Source organism: Cariama cristata, unplaced genomic scaffold (assembly GCF_000690535.1).
Source record: "Cariama cristata isolate BGI_N322 unplaced genomic scaffold, ASM69053v1 scaffold3851, whole genome shotgun sequence".
Lineage (NCBI taxonomy): Eukaryota > Metazoa > Chordata > Aves > Cariamiformes > Cariamidae > Cariama > Cariama cristata.
The window spans coordinates 714-21013 of record NW_009600876.1 but is presented as its reverse complement, the minus strand read 5'-3'; the positions used below and the strand labels follow the sequence as shown (position 1 = coordinate 21013).

Sequence of the window (20300 nt, the reverse complement as noted above, 5' to 3'; positions counted from 1 at the left end):
AAAAAAAAAAAAAAAAAAAAAAAAAAAGAGAGAGCCAGAAAGAATGAATGCCAGGGTCCTTATATCTTACAAATTAGAATTTAAGAAACCCAGCCTCAGCCTAGGACAATTATGACTCTTTTTCTGCTTTTGAGAGTTATTTTGTGGATGGCTACTTTGGACATATTTTTGGCAGTAACAGACCACATTATGTCTGAGGGGGAAAAAGAAAAAAAAAAAAAAAAACCACAAACAGAAAAGGGAGGGGAGGGAGAGAGAGTATTGCAATTAGCCTCTTAAAAAGCAGGATTCCTAACTCTAGCCTGTCGAAAATCATGTCGTAGGTAAATTCATCCCACCTTGAAGAAGGTAGGCATTTATTCTGCTTCAAAGCATTATGTGGGACAGGATTTTTTGAGGCTTTTTAGGAAACAGGAAAAGAGATACTGACCTAATTGTTGTTTTTAAATTATTTTTCCTGGGAATGTAATTTACTGGGAGTTTTACCCATTAGAGTGGGATTGAAGTTAATGAAAGCTGAGATTTTTTTCATGGAGTTACAAGCCAGAAGAACATGGGAAGGGGATGGTAGGTCCCGGCATGAAGATTCAGTTGTGTTTCTAGTGTGGAATCTATGTCTGTCCAAGAGGAATTCTGACCCCAGGAGATTCCCCATCCCTTTCCAAGCCCCCGGACAGCCGCGCACCATCCCAAGGGTCAGAGGCCTGATGTGGAGTGACCAGCTCTGTGCTGAGATATTGCGTCCCAGTCACACTCCATCATGCAGCCCAGGTACAGCCGGTCCAGAAGCACCACTGCAGGCCTGAGGTAAGGCTTTCTGAGACTATAACCAGGAAGAAGCCAAGAGAGCCACTGCCAAACCTATAAGACCAAACTACGGTTCACCAAGGAAGAGCATGCAAAACCCTTCATGGGCCTCCATATGGGCTGGCTAATGCCATTCACTACCAGGAAGTCACCCTCATTAGTAATGGAGAAAGGACCATAAAAATGTGGCTATTACAGAATTATTACCACAAAAAAAATCTGCTTTTTGTGCTGATAGCATATCGCTTTGCTTTCCAAGCAACTCCAGTTTGAGTACCACAAGCTATATAAAGACAGCACTCTCTGAGACCCCTGAAGATGAAGTAGCAAACTAAACCAAGTATAAAGTCACAGCCCAGTGTCTGAAAGTTAGCCTCTAGCATCCTCCCAATATAAGAGTTAAGTCTGCATTCTTATCTCCCCACAGATGCTCACAAATCACTTGCATAATTAGCCTTCATTGCACTCTGACAAGCAATCAACGCAGGACAGTCATGAACCAGAAGGTGCACACTGAGCCAAACAGTACGTTCTGGGTCTCCTCTAATGCATGGCTTACATGCCCTAAGAACACAGGAAGAAACTCCACGCTGCTGCCACTGCTTCTGTAGCTAGAAAGCTTGCATATTTAAGTATAAGAGCTGTCAATTCAGTACCTTTCAAAGCATCTAACAGAACTACAAGAAGCAGCACATTTCTAGAGCACCAATAGACAACTTACAATGAGCATCGTAACAAGCAGGTTCTTCTTGGTGACCTGAGCATGCGAGAAGATGTAGTTCAATACAGCATTCATATCACTTTTATTCTCTTCCCGAAGGGTAAAGACACACTTGTCATAGTGACCTGCAATCAGAAACGCACATTTTTCCCAGTCTCCACACCTCTGTTGTCAAGAAATACAAGTTACTAGATGTGTCTTTATTTTTCTACATAGATGTTCTGAGAATCTACTTTGCATGGTCCACACAATTTATCCTGGGAAGGAAGCAATCCTTGCACCACCACCCCCTCAACTGCAAACTTTAATTTAAACAGCCTACTGTTATTAAAACAGTTCCAATACCAAATACCTCCTTTGTGAGCAATACAAAGAGAGGAATGGTGAGCTCAGCCTTTCATTCAAATGACAACCAAAATAAAATAACAGCAAAAAGACTTGCACCATCCTCTACTACCAGCAAATTGAAGTGGAAATGAATCTGCAGTACCATTAGGCTGGTGCAGGTAATGGAGCAGGACAAAAGAAAAGTAGAGCAGAATCTGAACTACCTGTAAGAGCTAGAGCCTCAAAATTAGCTAGTGCTTCATTGCCATCTTGTGCCTGGATACAGCAGTGCAATGTATTTATTTCAATTCTCAGTTTCAGGCTGAGGTTTGAGGTTTGTTCTTATGAGTAGCAAACAGCTTCTTGGTATTTTACAGCAGGTGTAAATAACTCATTGACCTTTTTTTTAACTGCACCTGATTTTCTTACTATCAAATTTAATAAACAGTTAAGACAGAACTAAATAGCATGTGAATTTAAACAGTTTTTCTGATTCTAATTTTTCTGCAGATGCTCAGAAATCAGGCAATCAAAATCAAGCTTCTAATATGAAGCTTCTACATGTGGAATACCCAAATGGGGTAACTCTCCAGTGGTGGGGCACTGCTGACAGTCAGTGAGGGAACGCAAAGAAGAACTGCTTCAACTCTGATCTAGAACAAGCAGAGATCACAGAGACTGGCTGAGCCTTAGCAAGCTCAACAACAGACTGGAAATGGCAACACAAAGAAACTTGTAATTCAGAGAGTCTGCCTCACCTAGAGGATCAGAAACTCACATGGGAGCTATTCTTTTGAAGATTTAAATGGAAAAGGAGCAGAGTCATATTATGACATGCAAACTGTGGTACAATGACATGAAATGTAAAATACGATGAATAATGCCAACAGTGGAAAACCAGCAGAACAGACAGCTTCAGGGCGGTTTGTCATTTGCTTCTCATAAGCATTATGAGCATTCTTACCACAAAAACTCAAACTGGACATAAGCTCCTCCACAAAAAACAGGATCTGACTGGCAGACCTTGAAAAGAAAACCCGTGTAGCTTAGCCTCCCCATACAGTTAGAGTAATCTTTCTTGAAGGGGGTCCACATGGACCTTCTGGGATCAAACATGGTTCTTTCAGAAATCAAGTCCTTGATGTGCTTAGAGACTCACCATGTTGAAACTGAGTCTCCACCTTCAGATACTGACGGAGCAGATCCATCACCACTGCTTTCATGTGACCCCGAATACCACTCCGGTACCTGCAGAAGCAATTAAGTCAAACCCAGCACTGAGTGAGACTGGCACGGCCCTGCTTCTGAAGACTTGCAAGTGAGTAACACTCACCACCAGTGGCAGAATAGGCCTGTTTGCTTATGGAAAGAAGCGTACCTAGTTCTGAAAACCCCAATTGTTACGTGAATACATAACTCCTGCCATTACTGTTGTGGGGTAGTACGGCTCATGTTTTGAATCAAAATGTCCTTTTTCTTCTAAAAATACTCAAAACTCTAGACACTGAAAGGTATAACACACACCAGCTGCTTGATGAAATGGCCAAGATGTGATCAGTGTCAGGACAGAAGTTAAATGTTTCTTTCACATGGCAAAAGGAAAAAGAGGAAGATCTCTATGTGTGCTTCACACAGGCAGCCAGGAGCCATGCACACAGCCCCCTCACTGTTGACCTCCCTGAGGGAAATATGCAGGCTTATTCCTAGTGACTTAGACTCTGAATGTAATAAAACTATTTGAAGACAGACAAGCAGGCTCAAGTCTTTCAAGGAGCAGAAAATAAAAACAAAATAAAAGAATTAGAGGCACCCCTGAAAATGGCTCACCTCTGTACAAGCTGCACTATGCTCTGAGTGTTCATGAAGAAGACCTCACGCTCTGATTTGCGGTTCAAGGTGGCTGCATGGCTATCCAAGATATTGGCAATCTGAAAAAGAGCAATCACATGACAGTCCCAGTCCCAGATGGGACGATCTGGCCGAGCAACCAGTAGAGAAGCTGAGAACTTCCAGACAGACTGGACCAGAGCTCCAGCAGACTCCAGCAAAGGCCAAAGCCTTAAACTGCTAAGGAAGTTAATGACCTGACAATGATACAAAAATCAATGCACAGTATCATATACTGGAGAAATCATCTTCCAACATCTCATTACCTGATCAGGCCTCCCTTAGTTGCAATCACTCTTTTTTAAGGTTACACTGACACTACAAATTGAGCTGCAGCATATGTACCAGGCAAAAAGCAAATAAATAAATGCCCACAAGGCCACTGATATGATTAAACTGCTTCCAAACTGCCTGTTTAAAGCTATACTGAGCAGGGAACACATATCCTTCAGCACAGGTAAAGCAGACAAGCCTTTAAGCTCAGGTGATAGAGATAAGTATCCTTCATCATGAAGATCCCAGGTTCAAACGCACCTTTCAGGTCTAACTAACCTCCAGACAATTTAAAGGACCTTTCTCTCTGCCCCAACACAAACCAATTTTTATTCCTCTATATAAGAGTGGTTGATCACCTGTTGGCTAGGAAACTGGCAAAGGACTGATGTGATGTTGCTGGCATATTGGGCCATCTCCTTCTTGATGGACTTCTCTACGTTGGGTGGGATCCGTCCAGAAACACTGGTCATGATGTCCTGAAGTTCCAGCAGAGGCAAAGAAGGATCCCTCAGTGTCTTCATTAGTCTCTCAACCCAGCCTTTCACCTAGAGAGACACAAGTCAGTCTAAAGACAAGCATGAAGAAAAGAATAAGCAGCAAGAAGGGAGAAAAGGAAAGGCTTTTTACTGTGGTCTTCTTCAATACTGTTTTATCACACAGCTAGCCCAGGGACTGAAAGAGAGAACCGGGGCAGATGCAAAGCTGCTGTGCTACCTCACACCAACAGCCGACTCAGATTCATCCACCTTCTTTCCTCCTCCCTCTAGGACTTCTACCACAGCTGGCTATGCACACAGCTCCCACCTACAAGGCTGCAGGTGGAAGCAATAAAGATCAAGCTCAACTCCTTCTCTTTGTTTATGGTTTGGGTGCCACAGATGGGACACTCTCATCTTACTCTCTGGTGAGACTGACTATAAGGAAGTCTACGAAAGAAAACCAAATCAAGCTGGCACTTGCCAAGTAGTACTGTCCTGACTCTTCATCCTTTGGCTGTGAGATGCAAACTGGCCAGCCTTACCTTGAACTGAAAGAGTATTTGTGCTCTCACTTTGAAACAAGAAGTAACCAGTACCTTGCTGCTGAAGTAGGGCTCTGGCAGGCAGTATCCATTCATCACATTGACCAGGTTATCCAAGACATAATGGAAGATGCGATGGAGTTTCTCGCCTCGAAGTGCCGTGCTCTGGATCTGCGGCAAAGTACCCGTGTGCAGTTCAGCCTGGAAACACAATGAACGGCACAGTGTCACCATGGGTGTACAGCATCACCCACGCTGGTAACAACCAGTTACCTTCATCTGGAGGTTCAGATTTAACTTGCAGGAATTCCCAGAGTGGAAAATGCACTTGGTCGAGGGACAGAAAAGTTATGAGCTGGATCTCCAACAGTTCTATGTTGTGTACCCCCCACAAAATAAGCTTCCAGCCTCCCTCCCAAATACTTTACAGTTGATCTCATTGTTTACATCCAAGATGACCAAAAATCTCAAAGAAAAGCACAGGAAAAGCCAACAGTTTGATGTTGACAACCACCTTCCACCCCTGCATGTCAACATCCCACAATCTTTAACTAGCTATTGCTAAATGAACAACAGATTCTCTTCCACCGCCATCAGCTACATCCCAGCCTACCATCCCTAAATGAATATATCTCTTTGCCTTTCACCTTAAAAAAAGATCCATGTCCTAGGCTCTTTTTTTGTATTTCCAGATTTGCTACAATTGCTTTCACAGGGCCTGACACTCAGAGTCAGGATACCAACTCCCACCCTCCCAAAGAGGGTCACTTAAAGAAGAATACATGATAAAAATTAGTTAAACAAACTTGCATATGAATAAAGTAGATAGAAAAATCTGGCCACCCTCCAATATCCTAGACAGCCATGTACCCACAATAGTACTGAGGTAAGAAGAGAACAAGAATGGTATGTAAGCTTAACCTGATTCAGAGAAAGAGACAATAATCTGAGTCCTAGTCATCTGAGACAAAAAATAGTGAAGTGACAATCCCAGTACAATGCACAAATCTGAAATTGGTTCAGTACACTGGACCATCTCGTACCACTCTCAACATCACTCCCCTACTAAAAACACAACAAACATCTGTGCTTCCTGTAACTTCTCTGGGATCATCCAGCTGGAGCTTGGCAATCACACAGCCTGGATCCAATACTGCCCCTGGGCGTTTGACATAATGGATGCAGCCTGATTCTCCTGCTGTTAGTGTCATCACCATTTTCATCACCTGTAGTAAAGAAAACAGGTTACACACTCAGCTTCCACATTCCCCAAATGGTTCTAGTTTTGTGAGCCAGCAGCCAATGTCCTACTGCAGACACACTGACCTGCAGGAGCACCTTTTGCATTCAGGCTTTCTCAAAGGCTTAAAAGCACACACATTGGGAACAAACAGACACTAAAGTGAATGGTAGAACAAAGTAACTGGCCACAGATTAGCACAGCAGGAAGCCATCCTCAGGAACGTCACCTGCTCCACACTGCTTGGACCAACAGGTACCCAAGAAGGTCCCACTTTCAACACAAGGAACAACACAGATGCAATTTGCTGCTGCAGCTGCTGCACTCTAAAAGCTAGAAGTGGGAGAACCATCCTCAAAAGCTACAGCAACACATTCACTTTTAGCAAAGGGAACTAGGATTACTTTCTAGATGTCACAGGTCTCAGATCGCTCTTCACAAACACAGATGCTTCTTTAGATCAACCACGGAAGCTCTTGCCTTTGGAGCAGAAGGGCTGGATATGAAGGGAGACAGTCTAGTTCTACCTTGCTATACCATACACCACAACTGGAAACACAGGAATTGAGTAGGTGGTTCCCTCTTAGCCATGGCTCTGTTGCAGCGTAAAAGCACTTACATAAAATATCTGGATCTCTGGCTTGATATTTTTCTCCCACACATTGTCCCCAACTGGTTTAATTGCCCCTCTGTCAACACACACCCTCCCCTCCCTCAAATCTGTTTTGAGCCATGCACTCCTACACAACCTCTCATGCTTTCCTCACAGTCATGCAGAAATTGTTCACCCTCCTCCTCTCTAAGTCAAGTAACTTCAAAGGGAGAAGGGAGGAGCAACACTCACCCGATCAACTTGATAAATGATCAGGTCATCAGAGATGTCTTAATTTGTTACTTAATCCTGGCATATAACTCTGCTTCTGAGTCTGTGTTAGTACTAAGTAGTGGTCTACAAGTAGAAGGCCGCCTTCTCCACAGCTAGAAAACCCAGTACACATGGATCCCACTCTCCCTTGGTATCACAGCAAGATGATAACCACAGTCTCTCTGCTGAGAAATTTTGCTTATCACTTGGTATACAGTCATTAACATTCAAATTTCAGCTGTTAATTAATTTCTTCCCCATCCCATCACTCTCACTGCTGATTCCTGCATTAGTCCAGGTTAAAACACAGATAAAATTTGGGAAGGAAATACTGTGAGTTATCCCTCGCACTCAATTTCCAGTTTCAAAGCAATCAACTTTTCCTCCCCTCAGCTTTTGCCTGGACAGACTCAGCATCTGCAGCCAAATCAGTTCTTTGAGACTCTTTTACCTCGATTTCTGCAAAGCACTGGCCTGCAAACACGTGTCCCCCATCCTCCACCACATACTGGATAAGTTTCCCAGCCGAAGGTGAGCGCAGAATGGAGGGGTCATTCTCCTTTTCAAACACACAGGTCTTGTTACCTATAGTGATGCGATACCTAGGAAAGAACGGGACAAATCACTGCAACAGAATTTCCGATGGAAAGCATGGGAAGGGGAAAAGCCATTCTTTCTTTCTCTATTCTGCTTCAAAACAAAACTAAGTAAAAACACCTCAACCAGCTCTTCTGAGCTGAACAGTTCGGCCCTGCATATGAAAGTTCAGATTAATCATATCAAAACAGGACTATGGAAGCCAGGGATCAGAAACCAGATAGAACAGCCCTTAGCAAGGTTGTATGTATGTTACTTTTGTGCTTGTTCTCTACCAGCTGGCATCACTCACTGTCAGGACTGGAAACAATGAAGGTCAAGATTTCATATAAACAAAAACTGATGTTAGTGGAGATTACTCTTGCCATACATAACACACAACACATCCACCAAACTGCCCACTTCATGGAAAAATCCTCTTGTATACAGGGTAAAGCTGAAAAGAGCACGATGCACCCATGTAGCAGATCGAGAGGTTGAGATTTTACAGCATTTTCCAACCCAGAAAGTTACCCAAACTCTCTGTACTCCTGACCAGATTTGTTACATTTATCACAGAAAAGAAACCATCAGAGGGGACAGTGGCTCCCATTCCAAAAGCTGGAGATTCACTGACCTCATGGCTATGATCCCTGCAGGGAATTCTGAGGAAATGCACTGAAATGGTAAATCTTGTACCTATTTCTAAGGCAGCTGTGGAGTTTCAAGGATTTTAAAGATTTTCATGTTCTGGGGTTTTTTGTTTGTTTTATAATCCAAAGGGGCATTTTTAAAGAACCAGCAGAAGAATATGGACACCACATGGGTACACGTTCAGGTCTTTCTTCGAACAGCAGCCAAGATCTGTTCTTCAGATGAAGGCAACTTTTCCCTTTAAGCTCATCCATAATACACCTAGTAACCTCTTCGTAGGAGCGGATTCCATTCCCAGCTGATCTTTGCAAAGCATAAAGTTACAAATACACCTAATTTTGACTTGTATGTAAATGCCAAACATTAATCTTTGCAGGTTACTACCTGTCCACTTCTTCTTTCATGTAGGTAGTATAGCTGCTGCCATCGTAAGACAGGAGCAGTCCTCCATCACTCAGTCGGTGCACATCAACTTCCACACACGAGCTGTTCATGATGACCACATAGGAATTGGGAGACTGTCGGGTCACCTGCAGATCCATGAGAATGGTACGTATCACATGAAATAAACACAGCACTGACAGTGTCTTGGTTGCCACAACATACACAGTTTTTCCAAGCACTGCAACAGTGGGAACTAAGGAAAGGGAACAGAGCCATTTGTTCTCGTGTTAGATGGAAAAAACAATGTAAAAAAATTTGGGATCACAAAGCCAAGCACTTAGCAGTCAAGAGATGGCAGAACTAGTGCTGTCCATGAATCTTGATTTAATCCTCTCACACTTACACATTAATTGTACAGGTTTGATTACGCAACCATATACCATTTCTTCACCCTGATCTACATACAAGTCACAGTCATGTACTAAAACTGCATAATGAATGAGACAATTTGGAAAGAAAAAAAAAAGGGGGGGGGAGGGAGAGAGAGAGAGAGAGAGAGAGAGAGATGGTCTCACAGGGAAAGCAGCTAAAGCTCTCCCTGAAAAGGGGATCCTATCACAGTCTCTGCTACAGAGTTCCCATTCGAGGCTGGGTAAATCACTTAAAGCATACTTCAGCTGCTGCTCTGTGCCTCTCTATTTCTCATCAAAGGGGTGCCAAGATAAAAATCACAGAGGTACAGGGGTGCAAAATACTTATAGCTGTAAAAAGCGGTATATAGTCATTTCATTAAAAACTTCACCAGACTAAATTTGCCCCAGACAATCTTAAGTCTAGTATTTCCTAACCTCTGTATGCTTGGTTTCGCAATCTTTAAACAGTATTTCTAACATTGTTTTCTGCACACAGTAAAGAAAAAGCAACACTAAAGGGAAAAATTGCTACAAATTCTGACATGCTGATGAAACTGGGTTCAAATACTCAACAGAGTAGACCTACATATTGAGAAATATCAATTGAAAGTTTTGGCCAACCAACAGGCAGTAGTTTTTGCCTATAACAAAGTATTTTTCACCCTATGCAAAGCATTTCTTGACCCCAAAAGGTTAAAAATGTTTACACGAATACCCAGAGATATTGCAATGGAAAGACGTGATGGTGTATTACCATAAGGGAGATTATAATGATTTCTTAACCCCACTAAAGCAGAGAAAACAAACTCTGCACAGACTTAATTCAAATAATTACACGTATTACAAAGATTAAGCAGCAGCAGCATACAAACAGACATTTCCAACTAAGAGTGGCAAGAGGATGGGTTTCCACACTGTGCATCGTACCTTCAGCACATACTTCCGTCCTTCGTAGATGAGTTCCACATCCACGGTGTTTAGCAGAGTATGAGCAGGCAGGACTTGGCCCCTTGAAAGAGAAGTACAAAACAAAACTCGCCTTCCAGAAGCCACCAAATAGCTATCAGGAGCCTAAGCAGTTTCAAAGATGCATGCAAGAGCTTGGAAAACACTAGCAGAGAGATGGGAGCAGGCTTTTAAACTGTCTCTTCTTAGGAGCGACACGTATCAGTTTGACAAAGCCAGCGCATCTCTCTCCAGCCACACAGACCAGCTTTACTCTCCTTTCCATTCACCCACTTTTGCCTTAGAGAAGGATCTGCAAAAGGAACATCTCAGCCTGAATCACAGAACACATAGCATGACTTCACATAGGGATAAAGCAGCTTTTCCCCCTGTAGCTGTTTCTGTATGGACCCACCAACAGGACACTGAGGGGAAGAACTCTAAGAGCAGACCTGCCTGGATCACACCAGGTTTAGCCTAACGGAGTGTTACGACTAGTTTCCCTACAGTGCCTGCTCTACTTTAAAGCCAGCAGCAGCAGAGAGAGTTTTCCAAGTATGAGTGGGAAACATTCGATTTGGAAAATTATGTCAAATCTGGAAAGATGAAATCAATCCTCAAAACAGGAGGAAGACAGTATCTGGTGATTCAAGACTCCCTAATGTTGCCCTAGCAGCACACAGAGAACGAACTCCCCATTTCTGAGCCACTTCTTGGAGCTTCTGCCAAAACCGCCAGAAACCAAAACAAGCTGTGCAAACAGCAGGGGATATCTTGGGGAGATGCAGAGACATCTGCCAGTTTTCTTAGGTCAGCAGATAAAACAGCTTCCTGAGGCCAGAGAACAGTTAGCAGGTAACAAGCTCCGTGCATTTCTGGACTGTACTGTACTTGAACAAAACTTGTAAATCAAAACTAATTACTATCTGCTTATCAGCTATAATGCTGATATATTGTACCAGCATCACCACATCAGTTTGCAATTTTACCTTTCTAGAGAGTGGAGGAAGTTTGAGACACTGTTTCGGAAGCTCACATCAGCCACATGCAGAGCTCCACACACCACTCCCAGCATGGTATCAGGCCTTTCAGCCTAGAAAGAAAGGGTACACAACAGAGTTACATCTCCTTTAGCTTCAGTCCACTCTGGACACCCACCTGAAGAATCAAGACTCTCACCTCTATTTCTGGCTCATGGCCTACCTCTCTTTAAAATCAAGTTAGTGTAGCATGCATGCAAACACTATATAAAAGCAATTACCTCTGTAACTCCTTAAAAGAAAACCATACTTTTATCTTCCTGGATCAAATTCCGAGGTTCCACCTACATTTCCACTATCATCTGTCCCAAACTGCAAACCAAAATACTAGCCTTAATTCACACGTACACCAAGATGTTTTTCTGGCCAACTTTAAGGTCACCTTTCTGTGACAGGGATGACACGGGATTTTGATATAAATAACAATTAAAGCCAGTGAAAATATTTCTTCATAAAGTGGTAAGTGGAAATTAATCACTCCTCAATCCTTGCCCTCTTGCAACCAGCATGCACCAAGCTTGCCCCCCACCCCCTTCCCCTCTCACTCCAATTCATAGTCCTGTAAAGCAACCAGTTGCACCTGAACTTTCTCAGCAATAAGCCGATCCAACCAGCCAGTGTCAATGCGGTTCTGCTGGAAGCTTTCTGTTTCCAACAGTTTAATCAAGTACTCAACAGTGGTTCGGAAATCCCCTCGGATGGACAGCTCCTTCAAGGCCACTACCATGTTTCTGAAAGAGAAAAGAATCCCTGTTATCTATCCCACACTAACGGTAACGTGTGAGCTGGTAACTCAAGTTAGTTCCCCATGAGCTGTTGGGAAAAAACAGTCTGAAGGTAATAGCAGAAGAGCACGTGCACTGGAGCAAGATCCTGTATGACATGCTTGGGCATGAGAGAATATTGATTTCCTTCATTCTGCTGCTGGCGTGAACAAGAGCAGCTCAGGCACCATCGGCTATGAGATCAGGAGTTCCCACTGTTATCATCATCCAGGCACCTACCACATGTCAGAAATGTACATAAGAGACAGACGTGGTCTCCATCCCACCCAGAATGGAACAGAGGAAAGGCTCTGGATGAAAAACAGCACGGATAACAGGTCAGACAGTCCTGTCTTATGACCGGAGGCTTTAAGGTTCCATGCCACATAAGGACACTCAATGGTTTATAAAGCATTATAAGGCATTGGCATAACAAGTTATCAACATTTTTTCCTGTTAGAAGCCTTCCACCTGAATGCTTTCAAAGAGGGACTTCAACACAATGGTAGCTGTATCATACCCCAGCAGAAGGTATACCAGGCAGGAATGAAACAGAAAGGAAAAAAAAAAAAAAGAGAAGTAAACAAAAAGTGTGGAAATGTAGGTGCAATAGTGTGGAACTGCAAAGCAAGACAGGATAAAAAGCCTGACCATGATACGGAAAACAAGGTAAAGAGAGGGAAACTTCTCTTAAAACTCCTAGAAGTAGAGAGTCTTGTTTTTCCATTGCACTTTGGATCCAAGAGGATAAAAACAAGCGATTTCCAAGGTTCTACCACTTTTCTGACTACTTACGAGATGGCTTCTTCACGATTTTCTCCCCAAGAGAAGCAGTGACCAAATTGAGAATCAGCAAATTCATGAAGCCCTCCTGCAGCAGCAACACTGAAATAGCCCCAGACATTCTTATTGCTGCGGAAATTCAGTTCCTGAACTGTACCAGAACTGGGCTTAAATCCCTGTAAAGACAGACAGACATTGCTATACATCCTAAAGAAAAAGTAAATAATGCAGAATTAGGGAAGTAATTAAGAGTTCTGAAGGCTAGAGTACCTCTTTGTGCTGCAACATGGTATATACACAAGTAAGTTCAGGCTGTGTCTAACCAGAGTCTAAAGAACCGTCAGCAAAGTGAGGTAAGGGAAGAATCTTTTAAATTTGCTGCCAAAATTTTCCAGATCAGTAGCAGGGATTGAACCTAGGTGTAAAGCCTACCATTATCAGAGTGTGATCAGTAACTATAGAATTTAAAACACTCACCTCATCAGGATTCTCACTGGTGATACGTGCAGCGATGACGTGGCCGCGCGGACAGGGGACATGGGCTGAATTCTCAAAATCAATAGATGCATCTCCCCATGGAGAAACACCATACATCACTCGGATATCCTTGATCCTGTGCAGGGGAATCCCCATGGCAATCTAAGGAAAAATAGTAGTAATAACAATGAAAACAATAAAATAATAAAAGAAACCACCACTAAGTAAGTTTCTCTCCTCACAGAGAGCATCTGTTCCTTGAAGAATTAAATCCACCAATTCTCTGCAGAAGCTGATGCTGCAGTTCTAGCATAGAAAATATGCGTGCCTATTTTCTGATGTGAGCCTTCTCCATTGACATGTCTTGGAACATTCATATTTCTCAGGACAGCTGAGCTCAGTGTCACAGCCACCTTAAGCCCTTAAGCCAGTATTTTCCACTGACTGATTAAAAAGCTCCACAGAAAGCTGGGCAGTGCCAGGTCAGCTGAGATGGGCACACATTAGGCCTGTTAAAAACATATTAAGGTCCAAGGTCCCAGTGAGACAGAAGGTCCCTGACTGGTTATAGGAAACTGTGGAATTTTGCGACTATAAACTATAGAGAGAGTAACCTGCAGAACTGGCTGCTGACCGTGTCCTTATGGTGTAACCTCCCACATTAGCTGGGATTTTTTTTTTTTTTTTTACAGCTGCAGTTCAGAAAGGCTGAGCTTTAGTTTAACCATTTATTTCAGCTGTTAGCCAGGCACCAACAGACAAAAGACCAAACTGGTCACAATATCAATGCGCCATTGTATGAAATTGTATCTAGCATCAGCAATATGAAGAACAGGGTCAAAACAACGAGGAAAGCATCTGACCAGTTACAAAACTCTCAAAGCCTGGCAAATACAGACACAGAGCTACTGGAATCACTGGCTGCGAGAAGGCTCAGGCCAAAGCCAAAAAGCCTCCTGACAAAATGATGATCCTGAGCCGCCTGCGAGACATTACAGTTCAACCGTTTGCTTTCTCTGCCATCTATGCAACAAACTTCAAAATGCAAACAGCAGGGAGAAGTAAGAAAGTAGAAAGCAAGCAAGAGGGTAAGAATGGGAGAGCTGAGAAAATGGCAGTAGAGAAGCACCTAAATCCCCATATGTGGTGTACGACAGAGAGGGGAAGAGGACTGTGGCATTCATCCACTGGTGGAAAAGACAGGGGGTGAGAAGAGGGAGAAGGCATGGCAGCACACAGGGAGTTTGGTGGGGATGCACAAGGGACAGATGATCCACAGTGTATGCAACAAATGCTTTCTACTGGATCTGTGAAGGATCCCCTCATTACTCTGGGGATCAGAACAACAAAAAGCCTGCTTGCTCATGTAAGCCATAACTGTCATCCACTGTCATGACTTCCCCTAGAAAAAGCAATAAACTAAGACAAATTCTTGCTCACTTTGCCACATGTATTCAAGATCAAGTAATTATTAGGCACAAATCCTGTTTTGTAGAAAGGCTAAAGTGTAGGGACTTCAGCCTGGAGGAGGAAGTATCTGTGACGATCGAGAGCCTTAGAGAGGTGGAAACAATTGTTCTGGAAGTCAGGAACTGCTCATAAAGATTAAAAAGACCCAAGACACTTTCCTGAACTTCAAACAACTGCTGAACTTGCTGAAAGATGAAAAATCCAATTGTCTGTTCTTTTTTCCTTCCTTTTGTCATTAAAAACTCTGGGAAGAGGCTCTTGTCCCTTGGAGGCAGAGTGGGCGATGCACTACTCAAAACTGCCACAGCTCAAAGCTGGCACAGCCTCAGATCGCACTGCCAGCATCAGAAGCCAGCCTGTTTCACAAAATAATTTCAGAGCTTGAAGTTGAACTACTCACGGCTAAAGCTTGTTGAGACAGGCTTTTCTGACACACAACCTTTCCTTAAATCAGTTTTCCTACCTCTATGTTTTATTCCTCTATTGCTTCCCTTCACATTCCTTTTAACTAAAGGTCTACCTGAGCAGTCCAGGAGAAAAAACTAGAAAATAACCTCTCTTTGCTTTCCCAATCAAAAAGAGTTAAATGGTAGAGTTATAACTTAGTGAAACATTCACAACGGAAGGGATGTATACATATTTTAGAATACTGAATGAAGGTTTGCTCCAGCCACAGAAGATAAATCCCAATCTGAGAAAGTACCAAAATGGGCCTTTGAGTCACTGGGTATTTTCGTCGAGGAGGAAATGTGGGGGAGTCGTATATCACCTGTCTGTATATGAGGACATAGGCCATATTCAGTAGAGCTCTCTAATACTGTCTTTATATTCTCTCCACTGTCTACTCATCTGCATAATGTCAGGATGTGATCCAGCTTTAACACAGAACCCTGGCTGTGACTCAGACAAGAGTCCGCTCCCCTATTTTACTAAGGTTTCAGCAGAACAGGTTTTTCATGCTCAGGTCTCTTCAAGACACCGCAGCTTGAGTACTTCTGAAAGCCTCCAGGAGCACCGGGCCTGGGCACTTGACTCACCTGGAGCTGCGCTGCCGGCAGATTAACATCAGCCACCATCTCTGTGCAGGGGTGCTCCACTTGCAGGCGGGGATTCAACTCCAGAAAGTAGAAACTGCCATCCTGGCTGTACAGGTATTCCACAGTGCCCGCACTCACATATCCCACCATTTTGGCAAGCTTCACCGCACACTAGCATACAAGAAAAAAGAATATTTGATTTCCAGGCCCTGTGCTCAGTTACCTCTGTTCTGTTCATCCACCTCACCCACTCCAGGCTTTTTTACTGGCATTCTGAAACATCCAAAAGCTTGTAATAGGTCCAAGAATTGCTCAAAGAAAACCACGCATCACAGGAGTTTTGATTTCCACATTATTTCATTTACAATTTACAGAAGGTAGAGTTTGAAGCAAATATTTATAATACTTGGCATTAGACAATTCATACAACTCCTGCAGCTTGCTTTCAATATGACAATATATATTTCAAACACACTTCCCTGCTATTTTCGGGGTGCGTGCATTTTTGAAGGGTGTTTGTCAGGACATGGTGGACTCAGTCAGTTTTGGAAATGTGAGTAGTTGCCCACACCAAGCAGTTTAAGACACACAAATCTATTCTGCTCTTCTGAAAGATTCAACAAGACAAAACTCTGGGCGATGTCAAAAAAAAAAGTCCTGCCCGTTTCTGGAGTCTCACAAGGAAAAGCAAAATTGCAGAGCCACTCTCACCTGTTCCATGTGCTCAAACACCACTGAAGTCGCAATAGAAGCAGGTGCTTCCTCGATAATCTTCTGGTGTCTGCGTTGCACGGAGCAATCCCGGCCAAAGAGAGAGATGGCATTGCCATATTGATCTGCCAGGATCTGCACCTCCAAGTGGCGGGACTGTTTGGCTAATCTCATTACAAAGATTGGAGAGCCTGGGACTTCAGTTTGCACCTACAGCAGAGACAGCATATAAATAGGCACACCATTTTTTTTGTAAATACCTGTCTCAGTCACAATCATCCCAAGTAATTTAAGCAAGGAACATCAGTAATATTTTCACTGGGCCACTTAAGGCTGAAAATATCCCGTGTTCGCTTGTATATAATTACAGTGCCATTTCCATTCCTCTCAGCTTTCCTAAAAACCCATAAACTAAAGAAGGCTCGTGTCCCTTAACATTTTTGAGTCACATTGCAGATGCACTCCATTACTTGGATTTACTCAGCATCTCCTATGATGTTTGGGCATTTGACAACTGCATTGGATATGCAGATATACCGAAATCCTGCCAACATACAGAGCAAAGAAAGCATGAACTCATGATTCAAAGTAGCTAAACAGGCGCTAATACATAATGCAGTCTTTTTCAGTTCTTTAACATTTCCCATAAAGTGGTCTCAGAATCACCCAACCTGAACATTTAGAATAAGACAGCACAAATCAATGAGAAAAGTTACCTGTCTAAATAAGTTGGGGAAGTCATCTGCATTGTTAACTTTCCTAATTCCTTTTCCTCCTCCTCCTTCAGAAGCCTTGATCATGACAGGGTAGCCAACCTCCTCAGCAGCCTGATCAAGATGGGCAGAAAAACATGGGTAAGTACAAAAAGGTAGCAGAATCAAGTTGAAAAGATCATTATTCCCCTGCTGATTTGTGTACAAGCTTCCATGTTTGACTATTTAGCAACCAAGACATGAAGTGGATAGAAACCAAATATTGCAGTTTGAGAGGGTGCCTGTAGTTGGAAAAATCAGCAGTGATTTTGTGACTACAGAGAATTCTAGCCTTTCAAAGTCATCACAAAAATCTTCTGTCAGTGCTTCATGCAATTAAATTTACAAACTCACAGAAAAGCTTTTGTATAATACAGAAAATCATTAAGCTGAGTAACATGAAAAATCATATACTCCAGCCCCTCTCTTCACAAAGGAAAACTCCCAAATCCTTTATTGTGCCAGGAATATTTCTTATTCTAGAAATGTCCCTCAAACAGAAACTTAACAAAAGATGAAATCAAGTGTGAGGTCATGAGCCTTTACTAAAAACACCTTCTTCCTCCATTAAACAAAAACCAGAAGAAAGCCCTTAATGAAATACAACTTTGGTCCCATCTTTTGTCTCTTTCTCCTAATTCTCACCTAATTCTGCAGGCTGGGCCCAAAGATGATATGTGAAAGATCACTTTCCAATATCCAAGACTCAGTTCTGTGAGGCTGACAGTCTAGTTCTAGTTTGTACTCCCATTAAAAATAAATTAAACCCCTAGCTCTCTCCAGGCATGCATGCAGCAAAACCTCAAATACCTCCAAAATACTAGCCACCTACCCGCAGTCCATCATCTGCGTCTTTCACATAGCCTTTTTCATATAGTTCCTGAGGAACATTCAAGATACGCTTCTGAAGATCATTTTCCTGCCAGTCCACTCGAAGACCTGAAATACAAGCATTATCGTCTTAGCTCATTCTGCTGCAAGTCTCAGTGAGAACACACACATCAGACATTGGTGAAACAAACAGCAGTCATAGTTTCACACGGAACTAGTCTGGGAGCATTTAAAAAAAAGAGAATGCAGAATGTAAACAGACATTTCTGTTTTCTGGGGAGCAGATGTTTTCATCCAACAAGTTATATCCTCCTTCACTTATCTTGTGCAATTCTGAGAAAGAGGTTGTTATTTAGTGTCTTTTGAAACCGCACAGAGCTTCCATGGAAGCAGAGTATTGGCTGCATGCTCCGAAACTACAAGCTATATGCTAGAAAAGTAGAGACTGCAGAAATACCAGATACTACAGCTGTACTGTTAGACTAACAGCACACTACACAACATGTAAATTTTGCCCAGCATATCCATATATAATGTAGTCATTATGTCTAAGCCTCAGATAACACAAATTTGAAAACCTAAACAGATGGAACATCTCTTGCAACACTTTTTTGTGCACAAACACTTCCAAAAGATTAGCCGTGTTGCAGGGGGAAAAAAAAAAAATATTAGAACGATCTTGATAAACACAAGGCAATTTCCGTCTTACCACTGCCACTCCAAGGAAGAGTTGGAATGCCGGCAGTCTGAGCCACTATTGAAGAAGCAATTTTATCTCCTAAGGCCCACATTGCTTGGCTCGGAGGACCTGCAAAGAGCAAAAACAATGCAAGAAAGAGACACAAGATATCAGACATTAGGGAAATGCCCAGAAGTCTAATTTAGGTTCCACGTAAGAGGGATAAATAGACACCTTAGCAAGGTTGCTGCATGCCACATCTGAACTGGCATCAATCAACATTTCTGAACCTAAACAGAAAGCATTAGCTGTATCAGCCAGGAAACTAAAAGCAAACAGACTAGAGTACTTTTGATCAAGGAGGAAAAAGCAACTAAAACTACAGCAATGCAACCGCAGACACATCACAACAGCTTGTTAAGCACCCATCGTGTTAAAGAAGTCTTGGCACACTCCGCTTGCAAGCACCACTCTCCGTCCATGAGTCCTCAGGCTGGGCCTGCACACAAGGGGATGGCACGCACTAGTAACCGGTATTAGGTGCGCATATCACATACTACCAGAATAATAATTCAGTGCCCTCATTTTACTTGAAATGTGGCTTGCATGGGACTGTAGTGTATGATTGGTAAGAGATTTAACCTGGAATTAAAATCCAGCTTTCAAATCCACTCCTCTTCAAAGGTCCAAAGTATTTATGTGGCTATGGCTCAACACACTACAGATAAAAAGATCTGCTAAAAGTCAGAACACGATACAGCTATCCCCAGGCTACGTTCCGTCCATGACTTTTATCACAAGTCCATCTTTAGTTTTAAACACTGCATATGTCCAAAACGTTATCCAATGTTCAGATCCATGTGGTTATGAGGCTTACTGCATCAAACCTCCAGCACTTGGTTAACTACACTGCTAACTAGATCACAAACTTCATGTACTGTCCACATAAAACTCTTTTTCCACAAAACCAAACTACAAAATGATCACAGCGACATTCTGATGTCCTGATTTTGTATCTCACAATATTCAAAGGATTTGTTGGAAAACTTGCCACTTCTCCCACACAAGAACTATTTCCCAGCATATGTCCAAACCTTATCTAGTTTCATTAGCCTCAATGATTGGCAACAGACTACACTGTTAGACAGCGTAGTCTGTTGCTTTGACTACTGTAAAGAACACATCATCAATCTTGCACTTGTAAGCCATACCTCATGGCTCTCTTTTAGACTCAGGATTTTCTATCTCACTAAACCTACCCATCTTAAAATAAGGACTAGACATTAGATCAGAAGCATATATCCTCACCCATGAAAGCAATCCCATTTTTGTGGAGAAGTTCTGGTAGTTTAGGGTTCTCAGATGCATGGCCCCAACCAGCCCACACAGCCTGTGGAAGAAAACATAATTCACTCTTTGTTTTAGTAAAACAAGGAAGTAAGCAGAAATAGAAAGCATGCAGATACTTCAAGTCTTTCTTTTCCCCATTGAAAACAGCCTCATAACATTGATAAGCCAGACCAGCCTCCTGAACTACATGGTATGCTTAGTTCAAAGGGCTAGAGTCTTGCATCTTGTAGCCAAGTCAAAGTCGGCTACCGCAGAAAGCTGTTGAATCACAGAATTGGTTTGATCGGAAG

The 20300-nt window shown here is 42.6% G+C and overlaps 1 protein-coding gene across 1 annotated transcript in view; it reads right to left on the bottom strand.

Moving 5' to 3' along the window:
* Positions 1-20300, bottom strand: part of LOC104169304 (acetyl-CoA carboxylase-like) — a gene marked incomplete at its 3' end in the record, with an annotated part of 108749 nt that overhangs the window by 87771 nt on the left and 678 nt on the right. Inside the window, 19 exon segments of the mRNA XM_009710200.1 lie at positions 1529-1653; positions 3015-3103; positions 3683-3783; positions 4375-4563; positions 5094-5240; positions 6122-6265; positions 7596-7746; positions 8759-8904; positions 10099-10180; positions 11106-11209; positions 11737-11887; positions 12716-12879; positions 13181-13342; positions 15688-15858; positions 16399-16608; positions 17115-17225; positions 17983-18089; positions 18691-18789; positions 19969-20050. Of these exon segments, the coding sequence (XP_009708502.1) occupies positions 1529-1653; positions 3015-3103; positions 3683-3783; positions 4375-4563; positions 5094-5240; positions 6122-6265; positions 7596-7746; positions 8759-8904; positions 10099-10180; positions 11106-11209; positions 11737-11887; positions 12716-12879; positions 13181-13342; positions 15688-15858; positions 16399-16608; positions 17115-17225; positions 17983-18089; positions 18691-18789; positions 19969-20050 (2535 nt within the window).